Genomic DNA, 21,993 nt, shown 5'->3' on the forward strand with positions numbered 1-21,993 from the left:
AAATATATTTTGGATTCCTTGCTTTTAACAGTGGACAGGAGAAGTTCAAACTCTTCTTCCATCTCAATGTTCCCATTACAGCAGACTCGATGAAGTACAGAGAGGCTGATAGAAGAAGTTGGTGTTCCAATTTAACATCCCTTTCCCTTATTAGGTCAGCCTGTCTGGTCGAGCCATATTGTCATGCAATGCTCTGCCTCAATGCTGGTCAGCAAAACTTTCCATAAATTTGGGTAGATCCCTGATTAGGAATGTCACTAAGCAGAAGATTTAGAAGGTGAATTGTAAAATATCCTTCACTGAAGAAGGTGAGATGAGATAACATTCTGGTCTTTATGAACTAACTGCTTGAATTTTAGATGGCTTCAATTTAAATCTTATATTTTGGGCATACAGTGGTTTTAACTGCAATGGTATATATCTATGAGCATACACAGGAAAATTGTGTGAGGGTTATCTTTTATATTATTGTTCAGGACAGTATTGTTAATTTTTTGATTTGGTGGTAAATCTTCCTCATCTTCTTCCTCACTGACTTTTTTTCCCATTTCCAGATGTAAACTGATACTGGATTTCATTCTGTGTAGAAAGAGAGATGAGTTAACCTCTAGGCACTCTTTGAGAACTAACGGCTTGAGTTTTAGATGGTTCCAATTTAAATTTTGGGCATGCAGTTGTTTTAACTGCAAAGGTACTGTATATGTTTACTGAGCAAAACTGTGAGTGTACTTTTTGCATTATTGTTCAGTACATTTTTTGTGTGGTTGGATTTGGTTATAAATCTTCCTCATCTTCTTCCTCATTATCTTTTGTCATTTCCAGAGTTAATTAAACTGATATTGGATTTCTGGAGAATTTTAGACATATCCTTCGACAATTTTTATTGCAATTCCTATTCAGCATTTCCAAGGGTTATCTTTCACAGAGAACCTTTTTTTCCTGTTAAATAGTATAAAAGGAGTAGTACGTGATTTCTACTGCTGATATCACATTGTGCTACAATGTTTTACACCATGATATTAGCATGATATTCTGCCAACCTAGCAGTTCGAAAGCACGTAAAAAATGCAAGTAGAAAAATAGGGACCACTACGGTGGGAAGGTAACAGCACTCTGTGCGCCTTTGGTGTCTAGACCACATGACCACGGAGATGTCCTCAGACAAGCGCTGGCTCTTTGGTTTTGAAATGGAGATGAGCACCGGCCCCTAGAGTCGGAAACGACTAGCACGCATGTGCGGGGGAACCTTTAGCTTTACCTTTTTATTAGCATTAGGTTGCATTGGCTGCTGAGAAAGCTACATCCCTTGCACCATTGTGCTATTTATTGTGAGTTTCAAACCAAACTAAGAAAATTTGCTTGAAAATTTGTCCTAATATTGTCCCATTTTTTAAACCTCTAGAGAAAACTACCGGAATGCAGGGTTCTACGGTGCTTTTTCTGCAGCAGGTTTTCAATAATTAAAAGAGGTTGAGATCCTTCTGCTTTTTGTTCCAAGCCTTCATTTGAACGATGTTAGAGGAATCAGAATACGATTGCATTCCAGTTAAGTGATAATCATGTCTGATGTTTCAGAAACTACTCACAGATGAACAGCTAAATCATTTTAGTGAAATATTGATATTGACCTTAAATAATAGCTTTTAAGCCAAAATAGATGAATTCAACAAGGTAAGAATGTTCATAGTTTTCCTTCAAAGTTCCTTCTTTTCCACACTTTGACCACAGCCCTGTGGACATCCTTATTCCGCAAAGTGTAAATGATGGGGTTAAGCAGGGGAGTGACCACAAGATACATAACTGCAATGTTTTTGTTCCTGTCAGGAAATGAGCTTGATTGAGGGATTATGTATATAGAGATGATAGTGCCATAGAATAAAGAGACCACCACAAGATGGGAGCCACAGGTGGAGAAAGCTTTCTGCCATCTTGTAGTGGACTGCATTTGACAAATGGAATACAGGATGTGACTATAGGAATACAAGATAACCCCAAAGGGAACCAGAACAATAAATGCTGACAGACCATTGAAAATGGCTTTGGTGACTTTTATATCATCACATGCAAGATCTAGCAAAAAATGCAGCTCACAGAAAAAGTGGTTAATATGACTGGGACCACAGAAGGAATGGCGAAGGATGAAAACAGTATTGACCATCGAGAAGACCCCAGATATGATCCAGCAGGAGGTGGCCAGCAGATGTTGGTGCTTTCTGTTCATAGCAGAGGCATATCTCAAGGGGTTGCAGATGGCCAAGTAGCGATCATAAGCCATGACACCCAACAGCAAACATTCAGTACTCCCCAAGCTCAGAGCACTACCTCCCTGTAACATGCAACGTGTCAAGGAAAGCACACCTTTTCCAGCCAAGAGATGGGCTAAAGTCTGAGGCAAAGTGGTAGTGACATACACAATATCCAGGCCTGCAAGGTGGCTGAGAAAGAAGTACATAGGTGTGTGCAGTTGAACATCAGTGTTTACCAATATGATGATTAGCAGGTTAGCTAAAATTGTGAGCAAGTAGATTGTTAGGAAGATCGCAAAGAGCAGAATTTGTTGTTTTCGATGAGAGGTGAGTCCCAAGAGGATGAATCCTGTTACTGAAGTGAAGTTCTCAGAGCCCATCTTGGCATTTTGCCTACAGAGCACAGATATTGATGGACAATGAGTTAAATTGCAAAACATGGATAGGGCAGAGAAAGAGAAAACTGTACATCCAATTTACTAAAAATACAATGTCAGCTCACACATCTTTGATTTCCAATCCATCTATTTGGATTATTCAACGGGAAATAATTTTTTAAAACTTTATGCAGAATTGACTTGCGAGGCCTGTGTGTGGTGCAATTAGTTCACATGGTGTAATAAGATGGAGGGTTTGTCGTCACTGTGAGTTGGGGGATGGGAGCACGAAGGGAGGCTCAGCTAATCTCAATGTATACATGGTTGTACTTTGACAATAAAGGTTCATTCAACAACACTACTGTATCTTTTCATTAACACAGAGCAGTACCAAAGATAGTCTCAATAGATTATCAGAACGTGCTGCATTTTCCAGATAATAAATCAACTCCTGTCTTGTGATTGTCATAACAAAACCTGAATGTTGGAACGATTCATACATGATTCATCCCCAAACAGAAAACAGAATACAACACATTAATGGTATCAGAAATCATTAGAAGAGAATATTTGTAGCTCAGGGTTGAACTGTGGGGTTTTGGTTCTCCCTGCTCTTGGTGGTTTTAATGCAGACTAGGCTAGAACTGATGATGTTACCTTGTTTGGTAATGAAATGTCTGCAAGAAAACCAGCAAACTCCATACCAAGGATCCCACAGAATCAGGCATTTCTGCCTAATACAGTGTGTATAAGAGGGCTACAGACCAGGTTCAGCAAAAGTGACAAAGATCAGAGGAAAGGAAAGTGAGGAGTAATATGACACACTCGTTTCCATTATGTAGCCTTCACAGAAGAAATATAGGTTGTTAAATATCTTGTAAGAAGTCTTTTCTCCTTTGGAAAAGAATACAACCAGGATCCACTTCATTCAAACTTACCAATAACATAGATACCTATAAACTGATAACTCATACAAATCATTTCAGAATTCTTAAAATATATTGAACAATTGCTTGATGCTATTAATTAAGATTATTATTTGTTTCTTTGTTAGATTATCATTTGCTCTCCTACATAATTCCATGGAATACTGAAATCCCTTATGGACTTTTTGCTGGGGAAACAGCGACATATGGATTTAATGATTAGAAACGGTAGATTGTGGAAAGAAAGAAATTATAATGTAATTTCAGTCAGGGTAACATAAAATTGCTCCTTGGGAGGAAAGCCATGGCAAATCTAGACAGCACACTAAAAAGCAGAGACATCACCCTGTCAACAGAAGTGTGTATAGTCAAGGCCATGGTCTTCCCAGTTGCAATGTATGGCAGTGAAAGTTGGACCATAAAAAAGGCTGAGCGCCAAAGAATTGAAGCCTTTGAACTGTGGTGCTGGAGAAGACTCCTGCGAGTCCCTTGGACTGCAAGGCGATCAAACCGGTCAGTCCTAGAGGAGATCAACCCCGACTGCTCTTTAGAAGGCCAGATCCTGAAGCTAAAACTCAAATACTTTGGCCACCTAATGAGAAGGAAGGACTCACTGGAGAAGAGCCTCATGCTGGGAAAGGTTGAGGGCAAGAGAAGAAGGGGACGACAGAGAATGAGGTGGCTGGATGGAGTCACTGAAGCAGGAGGCGTGAGCCTAAATGGACTCCAGAAGATGGTAGAGGACAGGAAGGCCTGGAGGAACGTTGTCCATAGGGTTGCGATGGGTCGGACAAGACTTCGCAACTAACAACAAAAACATAAAATTTATAACAGTGTTAAGAAAATTGGAAACTATTTCTTTTTTCTTTTTCTTCCTTTTTTCTTTATTGATTTTTTTTTACTTTTGTATTACTTTTCCAATTTAAACTGATTAAAATAATACAATAGAAACATACCTCTGTGTTTCTCCCAGGACTTCATCAGCTATCAGGGAGATCTGATTCTTTCTATCAGTTTCAGACAGAGAGGTAAAAGCTGGAGCAGCTGCTAGTACAATTCCCAGGGAATGATGCTGAAATACAGGGAAATCTTTGGGCATAGTCATCAGAAACTCTTATGTAAATAGCCAGATATGTTCCTGATAGGCTAAAAGAAATGGGAGTGTAGCTGGACTGGAAAGTCAAAGAAATGGCCTGGAAAAAGAGACGGAAAGAAAAAAAAATACTTCTCTATTCTATTGCTAAGAAACTGTTTCAATGAAATATACTGGAGATGAATTCAACTTGAAATATATTTCACTTTTGTGAAGCAACTATTCAGGGCCTGGAGAGAATTGGGAAGCACACTACCTCCCTTCTCTATTATAAAATGAAAATTGTGTCAGATAGGGACCCACTAAATGGAAATTGCTCTGCTCCCCTTGGTCCTCTTCAAAAGGTTATTTTTTTTTCTTCCTTTAAATCTCCTAAGTATGTGAGTGACTACCTAGAAAGCTGAAATTTGAAATTTGATGAAATTTGCTCCACTCCAGATTTGGGCTGATTTTCTTTTTTAAGGTAAAGGTAAAGGTTCCCCCGCACATGCGTGCTAGTCGTTTCCGACTCTAGGGGCCGGTGCTCATCTCCGTTTCAAAGCCGAAGAGCCAGCGCTTGTCCGAGGACGTCTCCGTGGTCATGTGGCCGGCATGACTGGACGCCAAAGGCGCACGGAACGCTGTTACCTTCCCACCGTAGTGGTCCCTATTTTTCTACTTGCATTTTTACGTGCTTTCGAACTGCTAGGTTGGCAGAAGCTGGGACGAGTAACAGGCGCTCACTCTGTCACGCGGTACTCGGGATTCGACCCGCCAAACTGCCGACCTTCAGATCGACAAGCTCAGCGTCCTAACCCACTGAGCCACCGCGTCCCCTTTTTCTTTTTTAATCCCATTTATATCCCGCCCTTCTCCAAAGACTCAGGGCGGCTTACAATCTAAAGCACAAATCAATGTGCTTAGCAATAGCCTTCATTCTATGTATATGCCTGCTTATTATTAGGGCTTTCGGCCCCCCCACAAGCGGCATTATTACAAAGTCAGCTTATTGCCCCCAACAATCTGGGTCCTCATTTTACCTCAGAATTTGAGAACTTTCCAAAGATTAACTCTAAGGAAACTTAATGGAGGACTCACAATGATCATCTTTTCCATGTGTGTTCTTTCTGCAGTTGGACACTAATATTCTTACGGGAATTGAGGGTTTTGGATAACTTCCATTTTGGTAGTCCTGAAACTAAAAGGAAAGTTGACGAAAGCAGTACTGAATAATTAATTTGGCCAATACACTAAATCCTTGTCTTGTAGTGGTTTGCCACAGTCATGTTCAAGAAAAAAAAAGTTTCTTAAGTTTGGAAAGAGCCCTGCATTTTAGGAATATCAATAGGCAAAAATATTGCAGGGACCAGAGTAAAATTTCCTTCTGTGGAGAGTGTGTGATAGTGGATCACAATTTAATTTTTTGCATATTTTAGATTGGCTTTAGATTGCAAATACGTAGGTGTGTGTGCATGTCCGTGTGTTTGTGTGGGTATGTGTAATGTGGGTATATCTTTTATATATTGTTTTTATGCTATAGCTCAGTGCTGTCAAATTTGTTTGTAAATCTTCTTGCATTCTTTTTTGTCCTCCCTTTTTCTTCTCCAGAATAAAGAATAAAAGTGATATTAAATTTCCAAAGAAATACAGACATATTATTTCAACAACTTTTATTGGAATTCTCTATAAGTCATTTTCTTTTTTTTAATTTATAGACAATCTATTTTAATCATTTTTATTGAAAATCTTGATCACATATTTACTGACAATATTTTACAGACAATATTTGCAGGCAATATTTTAAGATAATTGTAGCAGTATATTATAGTCAGCCAGATGTTTAGACTGGATTTGGCATTTTTGTCCACCTCTGGAGTCCTTCGCAAGGACCTAGGATTGGCAGATATAAAAGTCCTTGGGGAAGACTCAGTAGGTGGATAAAAATGCCAAATCAAGTCCAAACATCTGGTTGACTGTGCAACTACTACTACTACTACTAGTAGCAATAATAATAATAATAATAATAATAATAATAATAATAATAATAATAATAATAATAATAATAATAATTATTATTATTATTATTATTATTATTATTATTATTATTATTATTATTATTATTATTATTATTAAGAGACTAGACAGCCACTTGTCTGAAATGGTAAGGTTCTCCTGCTTGAGCAGGGGGCTGGACTAGAAGACCTCCAAGGTCCCTTCCAGCTCTGTTCTATTCTATTCTAATTGGTACAAGATATAGCTATACTGTAATATTTCAGGTCATTATATTAGTAATATCTGCCATGGTTTGAGGTATCAACAATAAATAGATGATACTCAACTTTATATCTCCACCCGTGGTGACCCAAGTGATGCTGTGGCTGCCCTCGTGCAGTGCCCGGAGACTGTGGAGGCCTGGATGGGGGACAATAGGTGTTGGTTGAACCCTGGCAAGACAGAGTGGCCTGGAGCTTCAAAGCTTCAAGTTTTCAGACTTTAACATTCTTAGTTCTGGATGGGGTGGCACTATCCCAGAAAGACCTGGTCTGCAAATTGGAAGTTCTCCTGAACTTGCAACTCCTGCTGGAAGAGCAGGTGGCAGTCATGGTTAGGGAGAGTCTTTGCACAACCTCATGTTGTCCATCAGTTGCAGTCTTTGCTGAACCAGGAGTTCCTTTGGGCTACTGCAATGCACTCTACATGGGGCTACTCTTTTAAGAGCATTTGAAAGCTATAGCTGGTGCTGAGTGTGGCAGTGTGGGAAGTGGTTAGGGCCTGCAAAGTGGCCCATGTTGCACCACTGATCAGTGAGATGTGCTGGTTGTTGGCTTGCTTCTGGAAGCAATTCAATTTTTTGGTTATCACCTCTAAAACCCTGCATGGTATGAGTCCAGGATACTTAAGGAATCATCTCAGTCCAATGGAACTGGCCTGCTCCACCCATGCCAGGAAAGGGGGCATATTGCAGATCCTTAAGGAATTACAGCTGGCCAGGTCCAGGAAAAGAACCTTCTCTGTTGTGTGTCCTGCCCTTTGGAATATCTTATCACCTGCTCTTCTGCCCTTCTGCAAGTCTCTTAAGACCTGGTTCTGCAAGATGACTTGGGGCCCCAACGGGGGAGCATCACACTAGAAGTGGTTGATTAATTAAAAGCTAATCCCATCTCCCCCCCATACACCCAGCACCCTTCTTCTCCATCTTGTGACAATGATTTTGTTTTGATGGTATTTTGATTTTGATATTGAATGGATTGTCTTTATTGCTAAAATTGATGCAATTCTTCTATTTCCATAGCTCTTCATTTTATCCTAGACTTTGATCATCTAGAATAGAATGGAGCTGTAAGGTTTCTTGGAGGTCTTCTGGTCCAGCCCCCTGCTCAAGGAGGAGAACCTATACCATTTCAGATAAGTGATTGTCTACCTTCTTCTTAAAAACCTCCAGTGATGGAGCACCCCATGATTTCTGAAGGCAAACTGTTCCACTGGCTAATTGTCCTCACTGTTAGGAAGTTTCTCCTTAATTCCAGGTTGCTTCTCTCTTTGATTAGTTTCCAACCATTGTTTCTTGTCTTGCTCTCTGGTGCTTTAGAGAATAATTTGACCCCCACCCCTCTCTTTGTGGCAGCCCCTCAAATACTTGAATGCAGTACTGTTATCTCACCACTATTTCTTCTTTTCTTTAGACTAGCCATACTCAAGTCCTGCAGCCATTCTTCACATGTTTTAGTCTCCAGGTCTTTGATCATCTTAGTTGCTCTTCTAAAAATTTGTTTGCTTTAAAATCTTTCTTAATATTGGCCCACTACTCCTACCTCTTCAGAAATCCATCACCACAACTATGCAGTAAAAACAACAAAACACCAGCACTTTTTCCAATAATGAAGACTAGTTCAATACATTTAGATTTTTCTGATTTTTGTTCCAAGCAGTTCTTGTCATTTGAAGATCCAGATTTAAACATCATTCCAGACAATTAAGAAGCTCCCCATGAGTCATCAGCTGGAGAATATTAAGAATGGATAGCAGACTTTAGTTAAAATAGACAAATTCAGCAAAACATTCATGGGTTTTTCTCAAAAGTGCCTCTTTTCAATATCTTACTCATAGCCTTGTGGACATCCTTGTTCCGCAGCGTGTAGATGATAGGGTTAAGGAGAGGAGTCACCACAATGTACAAGACTGCAATTTTTTTCTCCCGGTCAGGATATGAACTTGATTGGGGGATTATGTATATAGAGATAATGGTACCATAGAACAAGGTGACCACAACAAGGTGGGAGCCACAGGTGGAGATAGCTTTCTGCCAACCCGCAGCTGACTGCATTTGACAAACGGAATACAGGATACAACTATAGGAACATAAAATAACGGAAAAGGGAACAAGAACAATAAATGCTGATAGACCATTGAGAATGGCTTTGGTGTGTTTTATATCACCACATGCCAGCTTCAGGACAAATTGCAATTCACATGTGAAGTGATTAATGGAATTACGACCACAGAAAGAATAATGAAAGATGCAAACAGCATTAACCATTGAGAAGAAGCAACCTAGGATCCAGCAGGAGTTGGCAAGCAGGTGTTGGTGCTTCTTGTCCATGGCAGAAGCATATTTTAAGGGGTTGCAGATGGCCAAGTAGCGATCATAAGCCATGACTCCCAAGAGCAGGCATTCTGTACTGCCCATGCTCAAAGCACTGCCTCCCTGTAACATGCAACGTATTGAGGAAAGCATTCCATTTCCGGCCAAGAGATGGGCTAAAGTCTGAGGCAAAGTGGTAGTAACATACACAATCTCTGTGCCTGCAAGGTGGCTGAGGAAGAAGTACATAGGTGTGTGCAGCTGAGCATCAAAACGTACCAATATGATGATCAGGAGGTTACCCAATACTGTAAGCAAGTAGATTATGAGGAAGACCACAAAGAGAAAAATCTGTTCATTTCTCTGATGGGTAAGTCCCAAGAGGATAAACCCTCTTCCTAAGGTGAAGTTCTCAGATCTCATTCTGGCCTCCTCAGGAGAGTGAAGATGTTGATGGGTGCTGAGATAAAAGACAAAAATCAGAAACAGAAGATGGAGAGAAAACTCTGTTTTCAGAGCATTATAGTATAGTATAATCTCAGCTCTGACTCCCTTGATTTTCAGTGCATGTCAGTAGCCATTACTGATCATATGTTTTTGGGGTCCTTAGTGCTCTCTGGGCTTGGTAGTTTTATTACCAAACATCATGATGTTACCTAGTTTGGTAATGAAACATCTTGAAGAAAATCACCAAGCTCACAGAGCACCAAGGACTCCACAATTCAACCCTGAGGTACAAATATACTCTTCTATCAGGATCATAGTTTGTTACCAGGAGGGCCATATGTTTTCAGTAATACCAAATTATAGTAGCAACTCTCTCTACCCATTAGACCAGTGCATTGCTTTTGGCAAATAATGCATTAACTATCTTGGGAGAGCTGTTATGGAATGCAACCGTCTTACCTATGATTTATCCCAAAGACAAAGCATTTTACAAGCTAGAATTTCTACCTAATAATTGTAGGAGGTATATAGATATGTTTCATCAAGAAATAAAAATAAAGAATTCGTAAAGAGGAAAGTAAGGGGTGATATGGCTGACTAGTTCCTACCATCTTGAATAATTTGCCATTTTCTTCTGAGATATTTCATCAACTTCCCAATCCAGTCTATAAGTCTGGGATGTCTTACTGATTTCCTGTTTGATTTCTAACTGATCTGACGTTTTTCACTTTTGGAGACCAATTAAGGTTACTCAGTCCTTCATCCACAAACTGATAAAAATAACAAAATAAATTTTACCACTGTGCTTCTCCCAGGAGTTTGTCAGCAACTGAGTTTGTGCCAAACCTTGGTTGATGGGAGTTTAATCCCCAATCAATGATCCTGAATTTTAATGAAGTATTTGAGCAGGACTCGTGGCAAACTTCATCTTCTGTCCTCAAAAAATGCTGCATGGACCAGGTTCTCAGCAACCTTTTATGGGGTTGAATGTGGACTGGGAAGTCAAAAAAACATCCTGGAGAAGAAGAGCTAGGTTACAGGCTCTATCAGTGCTTTTTTGTAAAAGAAAAAGTTGCCGGAACTCACATATGTCATACAACCCACCTTGGCTATCCTACAAGGTTCCATCCAAAAAAGGTGCCAGAACTCCGTTCTGACAAAAAAAGCCCTGGGTTCTATATTCTTTCTGAGATAGTTGCTTAGATGGTTTCATCAAGTCCTCAGGAACCAAATTCAACTTGAAAGACTCTTTACCTTGATTCAGTGCCTAAAGGGAAAGGAGCAGCACCCTGGCTTCCTTCTTTGTTCTAAGAAGATTTGTAAAATTCTTTGCGGGTGGATTTGATGATGTAGAATTGCTTAGCACCCTTGAGTCATCTTCTATAGATCATTATACTTGTTTGCTCATTCTTTAAACTCATGGGAACCTGGGAGACTAATTTGAAATAAATTGTGTAAACGTAATTAATCTGCTTCCTTTAGCAGCTTCAGATTTAGGCCTAAATCTGGGGTTGCTAAAGGAACTTCAGTTTTCCTCATTTCCTTGCAGTTACATAAATCTCCAATGATGGAGCTCCAAGATAACCTCTTCGGGATAGTAGCCATCTCCTTCTTCAATGTTGATGATGCTAGTGGGGAAATTGTACCTTCACCACTTTGCCATATGGACTTGGGGTCTTCAAAGTCAATTGTCCATCATTCTAAGATTTATTTATTATGGGATTTGTATGCCGCCCTATCTCCCAAAGGACTCAGGGCGGCTAACAACGATAAAAACCCAAAATACAAACATTAAAAGGTATTAAATCAAATTATCCCATAAATAGTCCAATTAAAAACACAATAAAACAAAATTAAGAAAACCTCCCTTCCATCAGTCCAGGTCGGCCTGTTGAAAAAGCCATGTTTTAAGGTTGCGACGAAAGGAACGGAGATCCGAGGCCATCTGGAGTTCCAAGGGGAGTTGATTCCAAAGGGCAGGTGCCCCCACAGAGAAGGCCCTCCCCCTGGGGGACGCTGGTCGACATTGTCTGGCCGACGGCACCCTGAGGAGGCCCTCCCTGTGTGAGCACACAGGGCGATGGGCAGTCATTCCTGGCAGCAGACGGTCCTGCAAATATCCCGGACCTAAGCCATGTAGGGCTTTATAGGTAAGAACCAGCACCTTAAATCTCACCTAGAGGACAACCGGTGAAGATGAAGGTACCCAGAAAGCTGCAAGGACAGTTTGGGCCAAGAGGCTAAATTAATCTGCCCTCAATACCCTTATGTAGCCCTGTAATAGTATTATGGAACTGGATGGGTGATTGTTATGGGAACATATACAATGATTGAAGAGAAGTGAACTAGACAAGAAGACCATTATAACTTGATTTATGATTGGATAGAGCCTAAATGTGTTAGGGAAGCTAAGATCAAAGAAATAAAGTTTAATCTAATTAACCAAAAGTAAAACCTTCATTTGCTTCCTTCTTTGTTTCCCATTCATATGTAACAAAACTGAAGAAGTGAGGGTAAGATTAAGGGGAAAAAACCCAAATGTATGAACTGTCTATAGGTAAAAAGTAAGTGTCACATTTTAAGAAAGAACAGGTTGGAGAGATGTTTGTTTGGAAACCAAGTAATCTGAAGAACAATTATAAACATTGGTTCAGTGGGTTTGTTAAATGGTGCTTCTGACATGAATGGGATGGGGAGTGGGTTTCTATTTCTATAAGTTGGTTATTCCGATTTAAATAAAAATTCCCTACGTTACTGAATGGCATATTCCGAAGGGAGAATTACAATTAGTTTCAACTGAAGGTGAAGAAATGTTGATTGAAATGTTCAAATGTTGATTGAACTGTTGAAAGAAAAATCTTCATCAGGATCCAGTCCAAGCTGGGAATAAACAAAATGGAGACTGCTTTAGAAAAAAGGTTGTAGTTTATTGAAGAGAGCCAGACAAAAAGATGGCTCTGGGAAAGCTGATCACATGTAGCTGGGAGTGGTGGATTTTTATACCTTCTGGGGCTTTTGAGGTTGTTTCCTGTTCCTGTTTGAGGCTTTGTATTTCCTGTGTCATGAACCTTGACCTGTGTCTGAGTGTGCCCTTTGGTATTGGTGGATTAAGCCTATTATGTTTCCTGTCTTTAGAATTTGAGTGGGGGTACATAGATTTTAGGGGTCTTTGTCTTCCTAATTTCTTCAGTTGCTAGCTGGAAGGCTCAAACCTTTCTGAAAGGATTATTGAATTTGCATTTCTAAAAGCTGGCCTCTGCTGAGTTTTCTGCTTGTGGGAGAGGGGCTGGGGCTGGTTTCTGTCTTTTTTAAGGTCTTTTCTATTCCTTTGGGGAAATATATTCTACTTTTTTTAATATCCCCCAAAATAGGAATTGAGAAATAATAAAACACAAGACAAAATTAAGAAGAACAGTGATCAAGCCATCATTTTCTCAAGAACAGCACTTTCCCTTAAAAATAACTTACACAAATCTTGAGTAATTCCCTCTTGATGTTCATTTCAGATTTTAATTTGGAAGACATTCGTACACACTTCTTAGCTACCTTAAAAGTAAATAAATGCCAGGGCACCATACTCTACTGACAAGACTATTCTATAAGGTTTGACTCATTTAAAACAATTTTTAAAACAAATATTCTCTCATAAAAGTGAATAAGAACTGGTGGTGGTGGAGGAGGAAATGGAACAATATCACTTTACCAACCCTAATACATAACATTGTCAGCCTCTTTGTTCATTTTTCCAAAAATGCTGAAGGTAGACCTTTCAGATAGTTTCTCCATAATGAATATAAAGCTGAAAAATGGTTGCATTATCTCCGGATTTGCTGAGGGGATGTCAAAATTGTGCAAACCTTTGTCCTCTCCCCCAAACACAATGACCTATGAGCCATGGTGGCGCAGTGGTTAGAATGTAGTACTGCAGGCTAATTTTGCTGACTGCTGGCTGCCAGCAGTTTGGCTGGTTGATTTTCACCAGCTCAAGGTTGACTCAGCCTTTTATCCTTCCGAGGTCGGTAAAATGAGGACCCAGATTGTTGGGGGGGGGGCAATATACTGACTCTGTAAATTGCTTAGAGAGGGCTGTAAAGCACTATGAAGTGGTATATACGTCTAGGTATTAATGCTATTGCTATCAATTCAATGTACAACAAGGTAACCTTTAAACCAAGGATATACTATGAAGACACCAGTGCTTGTCTTTTCTAGTGTTTTGTATTTAGCATCTTGGCCAATGCCCCATGAACATCCTTGTTTCTCAGAGTATAGATAACAGGGTTGAGCAGAGGAGTGACTACAATATAAAAGACAGCGATTTTCTTGTCACTGTCTGGAGTTGTGCTCGAACGAGGTCTCATATACATAAATATGACAGTGCCATAGAACAGGGTGACCACCGCCAAATGGGAAGCACAGGTGGAAAAGGCTTTGTTTCGGCCAGCAGCTGATTGCATCTGTAATACAGTTGATAGAATGAGCCCATAGGAAGTCAGGATAACTGAAAGAGGAATCAACAGGATCAGAACTGCTGCTACAAAAATTATGTTCTCAGTAGCATAGGTATCAGCACATGCAAGCTTCAACACCACTGGCAGCTCACAGAAGAAATGGTTGACGTGGTTGGGGCCACAGAATGGGAGGCATAGGGTACATCCTACATTCATCATGGAGAGCAGAAAGCCTCCGGCCCATGAAGCTGTGGTGAGCTGCAATTGGCGCCACTTATCCATGACAACAGCATAAATGAAAGGATGACAGATGGCCAAGTAGCGATCGTAGGCCATGACCCCCAAGAGAAGTCCTTCAGTGCTACCTAAGGACAATGCAATGTACATCTGAGTTGCACAACGTATGAAGGAAATGGTTCCATTTCCAGAGAGGAGGTGGGCCAACATCTGGGGCACAGTGCTGGAGACATAACAGATCTCCAGACATGAGAGGTGAGTCAAAAAGAAGTACATAGGAGTGTGAAGCCTGGAGTCAGCCTGCACCAGTATGATGATCACAAAGTTTCCCACAAGAGTAAATAGATAGAAAATGAGAATTACCACAAAAAGCAAAATCTGTGTCTTACGATCATTGGTGAGTCCTACTAAGACAAATTTTGAAACCACAGTGAAGTTTTCAGCCTCCATCATCGTCTTCTGCGTAGACAAAAAAAATCTATTGGTTAGTGAGATTTTCTCATATTATATCACTTTAATCTTACTTTCTCAGTACTCTTAACATTTCTGGGATAAGAGCTCCCACAAGACTGTTTGGGGGAATCAAAGCCTATCAAAAATGAACCTCCATTAAAATTAATTAATAATGGGCTAGGAACACTCTATAGTCAGAAATATAGTAAGGTATAAAAATTCCTGACTTTGCCAGAGAATTAGATTGAAAGGAAGAAAATAGTTATGAGCAAAGGATTAGACAGATAGAATGGAATCACGTTTTTAGAGAACTGATTTGTGTGCTGTTTTTCTTTCTTTCTTTCTTTCTTTCTTTCTTTCTTTCTTTCTTTCTTTCTTTCTTTCTTTCTTTCTTTCTTTCTTTCTTTCTTTCTTTCCTGCATGAAAATATCCTGAAACCTCTGAACAAAATATTTTCCTGTTGATCAATATCTTAGAGCAAACTAAGCATTATCTGGACAAGTGGCACTCTTTTTAAAAAAAAATAGAAAGAAATTGGTTAGATTAAGTACAATGTGATGCTCTCCAGATGTATTCTATTATAACTTTTATAATCTCCAGTCAGAAGGAACAATATAGAAGTAGAACTCCAGTCTTTCACTTGCAATTGAGAACAGAGAAATTCAAAAGTTATTTAAGTATAGATTTGTTTCAAGGTAGACTGTAAATTAAAACATTTTTGAAAGAGGGAAGAAGGGGAAGGGGAAGGGGAAGAAGGGGAAGAAGTGGAAGGAGGAGAAGGGGAAGGGGAAGAGGAAGGGGAAGGGGAATTAATGGATATTAGTTGACTTCAGGACTCCAAACAAGACAAAGCAAGGTCAGGGCATTTTAGAGCATCTCAGGAAATTCTATTGTGGGTCTCAAAAATGTCTTATTTGGGGGAAAAACAACAACTTTAAAAGAACAGAAGTAAAAAAATTTGGAACTCATCTACACAAATATAAAAAAGTTTCAGGCTATCTCAGCAAGCTCAATGAAATTTAACACTTGAAGTTGTGAATTGGTAAGGTACACCTAACATTTACCAGAAGAAGAAGAAGAAGAAGAAGAAGAAGAAGAAGAAGAAGAAGAAGAAGAAGAAGAAGAAGAAGAAGAAGAAGAAGAAGAAGAAGAAGAAGAAGAAGAAGAAGAAGAAGAAGAAGAAGAAGAAGAAGAAGAAGAAGAAGAAGAAAGGGAAACTCTTGTCAAAGGAGAACCTTAACTGAAATCTGAATACTTTTGATATACTAACAGTTTTGATCTCAGTGAGAACCAGGGCAGATCTTCTATAATATTGCCAGCCAAAATATATCTGCAAATCAGTGGTGAGCCTTCCTTCTGCTGTACATTTGGCAGTTAGAAGGATAAAGCAATCTCTCATTTAGTCCTGTTTTTACAGCCTAGGATAAGCAAATATTTCCTTACATCAATAATAGCTCTCCAGAAAAACTTCCACTATATCCCATTCCTGAACTGGAGATACCAATCTTAACCATGCAAAAGATGTCCAGTGTCAATACATTTAGTTTGCAAAATTACTTGGATATAATTTCTACCAGAATGTTCAAATACTACATTATCTGGAAGATAGTTCAATCAAACCTGCTTCATTTAACTGCTTGTTCATTCTCAGTCAATACTTGAAGATAAAAAATGTGCTATGTTTCTTTGTTTAAGTTATTATCTGGCTGAAGCTTCAAATATAATAAAGACTCTGAATCTATTCTACAGGGACTTCTTTAATTCTTTTTTTAATTATTCAGAATATTAACTCACTCCGTTGGGATTTTCTTTAGCTAAGAACACAAAAGAAGATGCTAGAAAGCCAATTAGCTTTACTTTTGTTGCATGACAATTTTGTTAACTTTAAAGCAAAGATGAGGATGACAGTGATAAAACATAAAAATAGTTTATTAAAATTGATAGCAATACTGAAAGAATTTCCATCCTTTTGTTCTATCCTAGATGGAAGAAGACCAGTTGTGACTTCTTAGCCAGGGAGATTGATGGACAGAGTTGAGTAGAACAGGGAGATTAATGGATAAAACTGAGTAAAACTTTATTCCATTTGTATGACCACACAGATGGATTTTCTCCATGATGATCTGTTTCTGATCTGGTCCTATCTCTTCTAACGACAATTCCACTGCCACTCTAAGTCTATCAACTTTCCTGCTGGTTGTTCTCTACTCTTTCTTGAAATGCTTCCTTAGTTCTTATATAAACCTACTGATTAAACAACTATGTCCTTGAATCACTGCCTTGTACTTTTCTTATAGACCAAGAGAAATCTCACAATGTTCATATCAGTAGATCTATGTTCAATTAGGACAGAAACTGATCATAAGAACAACATATTGGGGAGGGTCATATTGACCTAAATCTACAAAAGTATATACTAAAATAGTATTTACCTCAGAATTCTACATAGGGATAAATTCTGCACAAAGAAATTAATGGATATTAGTTGACTTCAGGACTCCAAACAAGACAAAGCAAGGTCAGGGCAATTTAGAGCATCTCAGGAAATTCTATTGTGGGTCTCAAAAATGTCTCATTTGGAAAAAAAACAACAACTTTAACAGAACAGAAGTAAAAAAAATTCGGAACTCATCTACACAAATATAAAAAAGTTTCAGGCTATCTCAGCAAGCTCAATGAAATTTAACACTTGAAGTTGTGAATTGGTAAGGTACACATAACATTTACCACGTGCAATTTGCATCTGTATAAACAATTTGTTTTCCCCCTTCCCCCATGTCATCCTATCATGATCTAGAAATCAGATGATGACTCTGACTGTAGAGAACAGGTGTGCCAAACTGGTGGCCCTCAGGCTGGATGTGTCATGTGCAGACCATGCCCACCCCAGCTCTGCAAAGGCAAAAATGTCACGATATGTCATGTGACACGAACAGGTTTGACACCATGGTATAGAAGCTGCTTCAATAGGACCTGTGGAATGTCAGGAAACACAAAGCCAAGAATCACAGTTACAGCTGGCTGCAGTCTGATTTAAGAGGAAACCTGAACCATGATCCCTTATTGAAAGCAACTGTCTGGTCTCTGGCTCTTGTGTGATGTTTGGACTCTTCTTGTGGTGTTTTGCTCTCTAGCCTGGATGATAATCTTGACTTGACTCTCAGAACCTTGGACTGGATTTTGGACTATTATTCTGTGTATTCTTATTAAAACCAAACATTTAGGCAAGCTCTTTTCAGAGGCTCTGGTTTGGTTTGTATTCCTTGTCTGCTATTATCATCATATCCTTGAGGTAATCTCTAATTATCATAGTCACTATGTGTGCACATGTGGGCATTTGAAACTAGAAGCAGAACAATCCTCATTTAAATCCCACCCCAAGTTTAAACACTCCATCCATCTGATGAAGCTTCTACAGCTCACAGAAACTGTTCGTTTATTTGTTTAGGATATTGATAGTCCACTCAGCACACAGAAGATCCTGAGATTTGTTTGCTTGTTTGTTTAAGATATTTACAGTCCACTCTCCACACAGAAGATACTAATGCGTATATTCATGAAAAGGCAAAATGAAACATGAACATCCGATAAAATAAGTAATGTATTAAAAAACCCAACATAATCCATGTAATAACTTTGACAAAAAATACATCTGCAGAACATCCAGTTAGAGAAGTTTGCACTAGAAAAATTTTCTGGATTTTTTCTTGAGTCTTAGCCTTTGCCCAAGTCTTTGTTGAATAACTGGAAGTTTCTGGCATCTGATTGCTTTAGTTTCACTGTAGCTTTCTAGGATACTTTCATTTTAGAATGGAGTTGGAAAGCCACCATTTCTCATGAAAAGGGAACTATTTCCCATGAACAGAAATAGGATTGAAGTAGATGAGGACCAGTGTTCTGCATGAAGCCATCTTGGAGTAATATTTTTGGAGACAATTTAAGCTAAAAGGGTAAGGCAAATGAAACAGGCCCAAATCTGGAGTTGCTAAATGGAACAATTTCACCATGTTAACATCATCTTTTGAGATTAGTCTCTCAGATGCCCCTGAGGTTTAAGGAAGGAGAAAAAACTGATAATGATGTACAGAAGAATTCTAAAGGGAGTGGACCAATTCTCATGGAGTTATCTCCATCTACTTATGATCTTAAGGGACGCGGTGGCTCAGTGGGTTAGGACGCTGAGCTTGTTGATCAGAAGGTCGGCAGTTTGGCGGGTCGAATCCTGAGTGCCACGTAGCAGAGTGAGCGCCTGTTACTCGTCCCAGCTTCTGCCAACCTAGCAGTTCGAAAAAACGTAAAAATGCAAGCAGAAAAATAGGGACCACTATGGTGGGAAGGTAACAGCGTTCCGTGCGCCTTTGGCGTCTAGTCATGCCGGCCACATGACCACGGAGACGTCCTCGGACAAGCGCTGGCTCTTTGGCTTTGAAACAGAGATGAGCACCGGCCCCTAGAGTTGGAAACAACTAGCACGCATGTGCGGGGGAACCTTTACCTTTACCTTTACCTTTTTACTTATGATCTTGCAAAATCTTCCACACATGTAAAAGAAGAGGCCAGTCTGTTGTTCACTTCCTCTCAGACACAAAATAGGTGAATTCATGTAGTGCTTTCCTCATCACCACAGAAAGATTTAAAATTTCATTTATCAACAGATGGCAAGGTGATTGTGAAATAACAGCTTCATAAAAGTAGACTCGCCTTCAAGTTATGCTCAGTGCCTACTGATTTAATGCAGTTTTCATGGCAACACTTTGGATGTGTTTTCCCACTGCCTTTTCCCGGGTTGTTTATTTGATTTCTCAGTCAAGCTCATTGCGTTAGCTCAGATAGCATTTTTAGCGTATATGGATGACAGTATAAATCACGATATTTCAGCATCATTCTCTGGAAATCGAACTAACATCTACTTAGATTTTAGCACCTTATCTGAAACTAGTAGAAAGAGGCAGATTTTGCTGACTGATGATGAATGCCTGGGGAAAGGACAGAGGCAAATTTTCTATTTTATTACTTGTAAATGTTTATGGATGAAGGATCAGCTAAATGGTTGATTACCTTTCAAGATCTCAAAAAGCTAAAAAGGGTCAGATCTGGCTAATACTTAGTTGGGAGTTTTATATGAAGCCCCAAGACCAAGATGTGATGGCTATTTGTTATTTGTAAAAATAATAAAGGTGGGAAATAAATATATGTTATTGTTTTAAGCATTTGGTCATGTCCAACTCTTGGTGACTTTATGGGCAAGTGCTCTCTATGCTACCCTGTCAAGCAAAGCTTATTTCAGTTGTTGGATGTTCATCTTTGTTATGGGTTTTGAGGTTTTCAAGTCAGCATGTTCTTTGCTTGTCCTTTCTTCTTGTTCCAATAATCATTCCTAGCATCGTTGACTTATCCAATGAATTTGCACGCATGACGTGGCCAAAATAAATCAGATGCAGCCTTCTGATTTTGGCTTCTAGTGAAGTGGCTGCTTTTATATGATTCAACACCTCTCTGTTGGTAGCTCTGACGGTCCATGGTATATGCAATAATTTATACCAGCACCGTATTTATAAGGCATTAAGTCTTCTTCAATCAGCTGTTCGTAGTGTCCAGCTCTTACACCCATACATCATTATAGGGAAGACTATTGCTCTAACTAGCCTGCTTTTTGTATTTATATCAATATATCTGCGTTTCCAGATCATATTCATGTTAAAATGTACCAAAAATTAAAATTCAATTTAATTTCATAAGGTGAGTCAATTCTGAAATGTTTCTGAGAGTTGTAAAGTGATTGGTAAGGGTGTGGAGGGACACATGTTTCTGTGTTCTCAGGAAAATTTGAATGAAGATGATGTTGATGACATACCGGTAGTTTCTCTAAGGAAAAAAGAACTTTTTGCACAACAGCTAGGCATATACATTCTGCTGACAAATATATGACTATTATTTTCACAATGATGTATTATAGATTAACAATGAATGAGCTGAGACTTTATTGCATTGGAGTAGATATATTGTACTTGTCTCCTTCTCTCCCTCTCTCCCTCCTTCCCTCCTTCCCTCCCTCCCTATATCTCAGTGTCTTTCTGTGTCTCAATTTTGTAGGCAGGATGCCAAGATGGAACCTGACAATGTCACCACTGAAACAAGGTGCCTCCTCTCAGGACTCACCCATCACCGAAAGGGACAGATCCTGCTCTTTGTGGTCTTCTTGATCATTTACTTGATGACAGTTTTGGGTAACCTTCTGATCATTGTATTGGTATGGATTGACACCCAACTGCATACCCCTATGTACTTCTTTCTCACCCAACTTGCAGGCATGGAGATTTTGTATGTCACTTGCAGTTCACCCCAGTTATTGGCTCATCTCATGGCAGGAAATGGAATAATATCTGTAACATGTTGCATGTTGCAAGGAGGCAGTGCTTTGTGTATGGGTAGTACCGAATGTTTGCTGTTAGGTGTCATGGCTTATGATCGCTACTTGGCCATTTGCAATCCATTGAGATATACCTCTGCTATGGACAGCAAGTGGCAATATCTGCTTGCCAGCTCCTGCTGGGTCATAGGTTGTCTCTTCTCAATGATCAATGTTGTTTGTATCTCCTGTCACTCATTCTGTGGTCCCAATCGCATTAACCACTTTGTCTGTGAGCTGCAATTTCTGCTAGATCTTGCATGTGGTGATATAAAACGCACCAAAACCATACTAAATGGTCTAGCAACATTTATTGTTCTGATCCCTTTTTCGGTTATCTTATGTTCCTACACTTGCATCCTGTATTCGGTTTTTCAAATGCACTCAGCTGCAAGTTGGCGTAAGGCATTCTCCACTTGTGGCTCCCACCTTATTGTGGTCACATTGTACTATGGTACCATCATCTCCATATACATTCTCCCCCAGTCAAACACAATTTCTGATCGGGACAAACAAATTGCAGTCTTATATATTGTGGTCACTCCCCTACTGAACCCTATCATTTATACCTTGCGGAACAAGGATGTCCATAGGGCTGTGGTCAAGGTGTTGAAAAGCTGAAGTTTCAAAGAAAAACACGAACTGGTTTTTTTTTAGTTCATGTCTACTGGTTATCAATAAAAATGCATTCAGCTGGTGAATTTGAGGACAAGTTTATTTATTTATTTATCAAATTTATTTGCCACCTATCATGTGATTCAAGCTAGGACATATTGGGAGCACTTATTAGTGA

At 39.3% G+C, this 21,993-nt stretch overlaps 1 protein-coding gene across 1 annotated transcript; it reads right to left on the minus strand.

Moving 5' to 3' along the window:
• Positions 1 to 13,858: 13,858 nt before the first annotated feature.
• Positions 13,859 to 14,788, minus strand: LOC308676030 (olfactory receptor 2D3-like; the record flags this gene model as incomplete). The annotated part of the gene is made up of 1 exon (XM_081341736.1): positions 13,859 to 14,788. The coding sequence occupies one exon, from the start codon at positions 14,786 to 14,788 to the stop codon at positions 13,859 to 13,861; it is 930 nt and encodes a 309-aa protein (XP_081197862.1).
• Positions 14,789 to 21,993: the final 7,205 nt, after the last annotated feature.

The sequence above is a fragment of the Vipera berus genome (genome assembly GCF_964194415.1).
Source record: "Vipera berus genome assembly, chromosome: W".
Lineage (NCBI taxonomy): Eukaryota > Metazoa > Chordata > Lepidosauria > Squamata > Viperidae > Vipera > Vipera berus.